General features: G+C 35.3%; 1 protein-coding gene and 2 long non-coding RNA genes across 5 annotated transcripts in view; 1 reads left to right on the top strand and 2 right to left on the bottom strand.

Annotated features, from left to right (window-relative positions):
* The first annotated feature begins 455 nt into the window (after nucleotides 1–455).
* Nucleotides 456–1121, top strand: LOC149502368 (uncharacterized). Its single transcript, XR_016323599.1, has 2 exons — nucleotides 456–725; nucleotides 1054–1121. It is a non-coding gene; the product is annotated as an uncharacterized LOC149502368 (long non-coding RNA).
* A 440-nt stretch (nucleotides 1122–1561) lies between these two features.
* On the bottom strand, nucleotides 1562–2535 carry LOC149502367 (uncharacterized). The gene is made up of 2 exons (XR_016323600.1): nucleotides 2259–2535; nucleotides 1562–2077 (listed from the first exon to the last, which is right to left on the bottom strand). It is a non-coding gene; the product is annotated as an uncharacterized LOC149502367 (long non-coding RNA).
* A 1837-nt stretch (nucleotides 2536–4372) lies between these two features.
* The window catches only part of LOC114242160 (uncharacterized), a 111592-nt gene continuing 108522 nt past the window's right edge, over nucleotides 4373–7442 (bottom strand). For all 3 annotated transcript variants that reach the window (XM_028173216.2, XM_089730023.1, XM_028173217.2), the window contains exon 7: nucleotides 4373–7178. In XM_028173216.2, coding sequence (XP_028029017.2) covers nucleotides 6932–7178 — 247 coding nt within the window. In that variant the 3' untranslated portion in view covers nucleotides 4373–6931. The remainder of the gene's footprint in view (nucleotides 7179–7442) is intronic.

Here is a 7442-nt window from a genome sequence, read left to right as displayed (position 1 = left end):
TACATTTGTGCACTTTCACAGATACTAAACAGTTAATAAGCCACCGTTGTTACACATTTACACCTGAAGAAACACTAAATAGACAAAATAAAACAAATCACACAACTTCACTCCTCGCATTCCCGCCAAAAGTCCCTTTTTTATGTGTCTCACTCTTGCCAGCTTTTGAATTTAAAAACAAACAAACAGTGCTCTCAATTCAGTCTTACTTTTTAATTAATTTTATTTAGTTAAACTGGTAGGGGAGTAGAAGAATAAGTTAGCACTATGAATAATAATAATGAAATTTAAACCATTTCTGAAAAACACATAATATTTATTAGTTGTATTGTTCTGCAAAAAAGATACTGTCGTTAAAGTAACCCTGTAAAATTAATTGTCTTATTGGAATAAAGAAGTATAAATTAAAAAAACCTTTTTAGTTTATTTTTTTTATTTATGAAAATGGGGTTGGCAACTGTCAAAGTGGCGCTTGTGTGCATTGTTCCCATAACATTCAATATTTGTATTGGAATTTTTGATTAAAAATTATTTTAAGCACAATGACGCGTTGTTTTGTGCCAATATGCTCAGAAAATGGAGTACATCAATTCCGAAGGTCAAGAAAATTGGAAGACTGTGGTTAAAGGCCATTTGACGCGAAAAAAGTACTCCCACAAAAAGTTCGAGGTTATGTCGTAAACACTTTGTAGAATCTGACTATGAAAACATTAGTAAATACACAGGTATGTTTCTTTCTGTCAAATATTTATAATGCATGACTAGGTGTAGCACACATCTTTGTTCTCTTATTAAAAAAATCCAATAATAATTAGTTAGGCACACTATTCGTTGCTAACATATTTTGCAAGTAGATTTATGTTCTAAGGAACCTTTTAACAAACACAAAATCAGACTGGAGGAAACGCATTCCTCATGAGCTGTTGTTCATTATCAGCTGTTACTATTGAAAGTTCTATCTAAATCGCTGCATCCATTGTAATAACAAATATTTTGAACCATGGTCAGGTGTCCTTGTGATAGTATATTTAAATGTTTTTCTTTGTGTTGTAGGTGTCAAACATTAACATAAATATCTGAAGAAAGGTGCTGTACCATCTATATTTTCATGGAATATGAAACCAGTTTCTGAAGAAACAAAAAATAGAGAACAAAGGTTACAAACTCGTACCCTTTGAAGAACACAGCAATGTGCATTTTGATTCAAATGTCTCTCAAGAAATTCTAATAGAAAATAATAACTCTAGTATAGATGAAACAATTACAAGGCATCATATTACTATTGGAACTCAAACATCCAATATATTAAGATTGTTCTCTACAGAGCTATTACTTGCAGACGATGAGACAGTGCAATACTACACCGGGTTGGAAACAGCATCTAAGTTTTCATTAGTTTTAATCACACTTATGCCAATGTCATTGATATAAGGTATCGCTGGAGTAGAGTGGTCGGCATATCAATAGAAGATCAATTTTGAATGTTACTAATTAAGCTTATTATATATTTCATATGTGTAATGTTATGTAATTTTAGAGAAGGAATTGTCAATAAAAATAATTTAAAATATTCCTGATTATTTATTTCGACAAGTGTGTATAGTTATAATACAGATATTTTTCATACAATGCTTCTTTGAAAATATTTTCATAAAAGATATCTCATTTATTTATCATATTATTTATAAAATTATTGTCTTTTTCAACATAAATCACTTTGATGTCCTTGTAGGTGTAAATAACCAAGTTGCAGTATGTTTTGCCTGAGCAGTATAACTGCCCTTGGATTTGATAATAATATGTGCAGGTTTTTTTAGAGACAATATCCCGTTACATTGTTCTAAGTAAGGCACCGTTGTTATATTTATTTCATGTTTTCTGCTAGCGTATGGACATTTCACTTCAATTATAGTTTCTTCGCCCGACACACCATCAGGAGATGCAGCAAGATATGGGCGCTCTTGGCTAATGAAAATGCCACATGGCTCCACTAGCAAATCATATATATTAGCATATTTTGCTAGAGCTATTTTTTAATTTTGTTTCAAAATTAAAATTTTGGTCATATGGCTCTAATCTGAAAAAAATAAAATAATACATTAGTTGGTAGGTAATGTGTGTAATGTGAGCAATTCTTTTTGCACATGCTACAAGGAATAAAGTTCTTAAGGTACACAATTTAATATTATTATAATAATATCTACCGGAAACAGTTTGAGAGAAGTTTTCTAAATTAAAATAAAACATCAACATTGTACCTTTCGACAAAATCCACTTTTTTTCCTCGTAAAGATGCACCACGTTTTCTCAACTCCTCCTTTAATTCTTTAACTATCCAGTTGGAATACATGTTGTAAAACTGTTTAGCACTACTTAGAAAGTAATAAGAACCGTATCAAAGTCACAAAATGCCGAAATATCACGAACGCAAAACACACAAAATGGCGGCTCTCTGTGACAAGGGAACAAGCTACGCTGGCGACATCTGAGAAAAGCTTTAACCGGCCAACCCCATTTGGGTAGATCCAAGGATTACTTCATGGCCAGATTAAATATTTTAGAAAAGACCATTAAAAACCTGTAACATTAACATTGATTGATCCATTGACAAGACAGTGACGCTAAGTCGCATGTCACAATTAAAACAAGAAATCGAAAATAATCATGGTTTTTTTCGGTTATGGTTCAGATGTAAATTTCTTGAAGTTCTTTCAAACCCCTACTGCTTTCATCATGATGACTGAAGCACCATTTTCTATAATGTTATATTACACGTTCCTCATATCAGAGTATGTTTACAAACATTACAGCATCAACGAAATCCCCTGTGACGACAACAAACTCTTTCACCACTGTATGGACGAAGTCGTCGTAACCGTTTATGTAGACCGATTTAAAACTACTTAGAGGGAGTCAGGGACACTCACAGTAACAGAGTTTGACAATGACAGGATACTTCTAATTACATTAATACGTTGACTACCTTGTAGGCCACCGGTGCCCCACGTGGGGAACTGGAGTAGTTATGTCGATTTCTGTTACTAATCGCCCGGATTGCTTAACTTTGCCTTCTTTTGTTTGTTAATGTATGTTTTAATCTTTTAGATATCTTAGAAATAGATTCATTTTCAGTATCTTCGGACACGTTTTTCCTACGTCTACTAAAAATTCCGGCGCCCTATTAAGAAGTTCGAAGAGAGTAATCGACATAATTACCTCAGTGCACCACGTAAGGCACCGGTAACCTACATAGAGAAAATATTTACATAGAAGAGTATTTACTTAAAAAATCTTAGATAAAGGTCTTCATCTTCGTGAAGGACTGACAGCGGCCGGCCCAGTTGTTACAGCGAAGCGAAGGTGATATCAGTAGTAAAATGTAAAAAGAACATGACGAGTCGTTGACCGTCTCTACTGACCCCTTTTTTTTTTTTTTAACGCTTGGGAATCCATTTACGGATACCCGGTCGAGGGGGGTAACGGACCGGGTTATGTCGGACTCCGGCGCCTCCTGCGAGGAAGAACGGGAGAAGAGAGGGGCCGAGGTCCTTCACCTCCCCCAATTTCTCACAGGAGACTACGCCTTGAAAAAGGTCTCTACTGACCCCTATTTTCTTCTTTTTTTTTTTTTTATTGCCTTTGTAGGCAGACGAGCATACGGCCCACCTGATGGTGAGTGGTTACCGTCGCCCATGGACTCCAGCAATGCCAAGGGCAGAGCCAAGCCGCTGCCTACCGCATAACTTTCTGCCCCGATCGGGCTGGCAGACAATACATAAACTTAAAATAGAGTGTATTATTTAATTAAGACAGAACACACTCGCAGTAGATGGGAATTTTAACATGGAACATCTTAAATTTCTAATGAGGTCGAATTACTGGTCATAAATCCCAAAAATCCCAATTTTTGGGTACCTCAAGCACCGGTCATCTTTTTAGTCGAACCCGTCCCTTGACGAAGGGCTCGGCGAGTAAACTAACCCACAGACACAGCCCACTGAGTTTCTCGCCGGATCTACTCAGCGGGTCGCGTTTCCGATCCGGTGGTAGATTCTGCGAAGCACTGCTCTTGCTAGGGTCAGTGTTAGCATCTTCGCCAGGTTTGAGCCCCGTGAGCTCACCTACTCGTCCGGTAACGCTGATATAACCTCTCAAGGCTATCAGCATAGGTAGGGAAAAAAAAAACGAATTCCTCAGCATCTCGCTAATCTAGTTTGAGTACAGGCAGTGACTTTGACAGCTAATACTACTTTAAAACTGATAGCGTCTATTTCGCCGTATACATACGGCTGTAGTGATGTAACTTTCAACGATTTCCTCATTATATGGGAAATTTTAACTATTTAAAGGAAATAATTTTAAACAAAAGACATTTCTCAAATTCATTCTTATATTTTCATTTCGTCCTTACGTTAATATAATAACAATATTAAATAGGCTTAATAAGTATACAATAATATTACACGTTTAGGCGTGGGCCGTGGCACTTATCTATTGATTATAAAAAAAATACATTTCTTATGTTTTCAATTAACTTGGCCATTAAATGCCTTCATCACAAATTTGCAAGTGATAGAGTAATACCAACAGATAGGTAGTGATACATCTAAAATAACATGAGAAATATTTTAACTAATCCATGTCACACACTAAATTGTCTTTTCTGAGCACATAATGTGATATAAGAATAAAACAATTTTTACATGAATAATCATAGGTTGTATTGCATTAGTGGACGTGATGAATCCTTACTTTGGCAACTTTTTTGGCTCCCCCACCAAAATAATGAAATAATGAATGAAACAAAATTTAGCAATGAATGAAAACGACACAGATAATACAAAGTCCGATTTAAAATAATGATTAGTTATTCAACGAAATAGCTTCATGTACGAATTAAAGGAAAATATCACATTTCTGAACTAAAACTAGGTTATGTTATTGTTTACTGTACCTATTCTTACACCTATAATCTTATACCTACTAACATTAAGTTTAAACATACATCATACGTGTATGTTTGGACAATTTTCTATAAAATTGAGTCGACTATTATCAAAGCCGGCAATCTGACTTTTGGACAATGATTGGTAAATCAGAAAAACGAATTATTGACTTTGTATTCCATTGGCAGTCACAAAACTCTTCGGAACGACATCTTAGATAAATAACAGGTTAACTATTAACCTTTATTTAATGCAGGTTTTGAACCGTATTCTTTGAAGGAGACGATTATATTCAAATCAATCTGTATTGACATATCAATAATTTTTTTTTGTCCAAATGCACAGATTGCCACCTTTGATAATAGACGACTCTAAATATCAATACATACTTAGTAATTATATGGAACAATAATCCTAGTGAGCCAAAAATGTTTACGTTGGTACACCGTAAACGCGCCGAGGTGACAAGTCAAAGGTTTGTATGTCAACGACTAGAATGTGGGATGATCATTTGCATGAAAGTTAAGTTCTTTTTACTACTGAAATTTGAAGCTCATACCATACTCTGAGCGATTTTTGCTTTTGTAAATTATTCGAATCCCGAGTGAAATATTAAATTGAAATTAGACCGGTGTGCTTAGTGCGAGTTTTTTAACGCTCTCGATAGCGTAAAAGTTAACTCGATTTTGTATGGAGTTGGACCGTTTGCCTGCGGTTTGCCGCTAGGGGCGCTGATCCAACTGCATACAAATTATAGTTCACTTTTACGATATCGAGAGCGTTAAAAAGCTCGCACTAAGCACACTGAACACGATCTTGAGTATTCATCTTTTATATGTTTGATCTTTCGCATAATTTCAACGGCGGATCCAGGGGGGAGTCATGGGGGTCATGACCCCCTCCCCCTGAGCTAGTTCCAGGACTTGAACTAACTTGGTCTAATTGAAGAACATCATGATTTATTTATTATCTATTGTTATCAAAATTAAATTATAAGTTCTTAACTTGCCCACGACTATGTGACCCCCTCCTGGCGCCAAATCTGGATCCGCCCTTGCACAATTTATTAACTTTTAACATTAAAACTCATTTAAATATACATGAAACCTACTACGTTAATTAATGGCTGATTTGCACTAAATAGGTTCTTCGAACACGACAGGCGGCGATAGAACTTCACCACTTATCAGTCAATTATAGACCCCAAATGTCTTTTAAGATTATCGCTTCATTAATGCGAAATTTTTATCAGCGTGAGAATTATTGAAAATGATAAATGTCCAAAACGACTACTTTAAAAAGCTTCAATAGCGAACAATAAAAAGCACCCGCACGGTTCAAGAACATCTTTTTGAATATAGCAACATTTAGTTCAAGCACACGTTAAAGTAGGTATTTAAAACGAATTCAATTCATAAAATAACGAGACAGTTAAAAATCTAAAACCTGGAAATAAAAAGATTTTAGTTTTTGGTCACACTCAGAAATAACAAAAATGCTCAGTTCATTTTTTAATTTGGAAGAAGTTGTCTTTGTTTGTTCTTCAATATTTTTATACTCTAAATTACTACACATACTTTACTATACTATGTTAACGAAGCAAGATCACCGACTACTGATCAGTAAATATTTGGCGCGTAAATGAAAAACAATTAACGGGTTATTGTCGTTTCTATTTATTAATTCAACTCACACTTTCACTGAAGCATCTAAATAAATATTGGAATTCTAGAAAAATGAAAGCTTTCTTTTATTTCATTTTAGTGAGATTTTTCATCAAACTGGAAGTGAGCACAGCGGAAGACGAACATTCAATTGAGCAGAAGTTATTGCAATTTGTCGATATTTATTTATTAATCGTAATAACATTGGTTGTGAATATAATAAACACGCCAGATATTTCGTCTTTAGAATTCTTTCTGCCCGTTATGAACGTCGATTTATTATAAAGTTTATTAAAGTAAAAATTCCGTTTTTAGGGGTCATTAACCTTTTCCTTCGTCCGGTATTGATATTGAAACAGAGGCAGGTCTCGTATGTTCGTAGTCAGGATTCTTGTGTACATTAGCATTGGCCGTAGAAACGCGTTTATGTTCGTCGAAATTACTGATTTTACATTCGACAACGCGGTAGTTGCAAGTAGGCGATCCGCAGTCGAAGTCCGGACGTATGACGATCGAATTCGGGATGTTGTCTTCGAGACTCTTCGATTCGTCCTTGAAAGGTGGGCAACTGCAATAAAAACGCTTTTATAGTCTCGTTTGTTAGCTGTAATAACAAGAATTACTCACGCCGCTTTCGGCTATGGTGACTGGCGTCTATACTTCAATTAATGGTTTTCGCGTTAAATATTGAGAAATGAGGTTATTGTCACACGTATTTATTGATTGATTTTCACGGTGAAGGAATAACATCGTGTAATAAAAATGAAACCCGCAAAATTATAATTTGCGTAATTACTGGTGGTAGGGCCTCTTGCGAGTTCGCGCGGGTGGG

Source organism: Bombyx mandarina, chromosome 09 (assembly GCF_030267445.1).
Source record: "Bombyx mandarina strain Sakado chromosome 09, ASM3026744v2".
Taxonomy (NCBI): Eukaryota; Metazoa; Arthropoda; class Insecta; order Lepidoptera; family Bombycidae; genus Bombyx; species Bombyx mandarina.
This window is presented reverse-complemented; position numbering and strand designations above follow the sequence as displayed.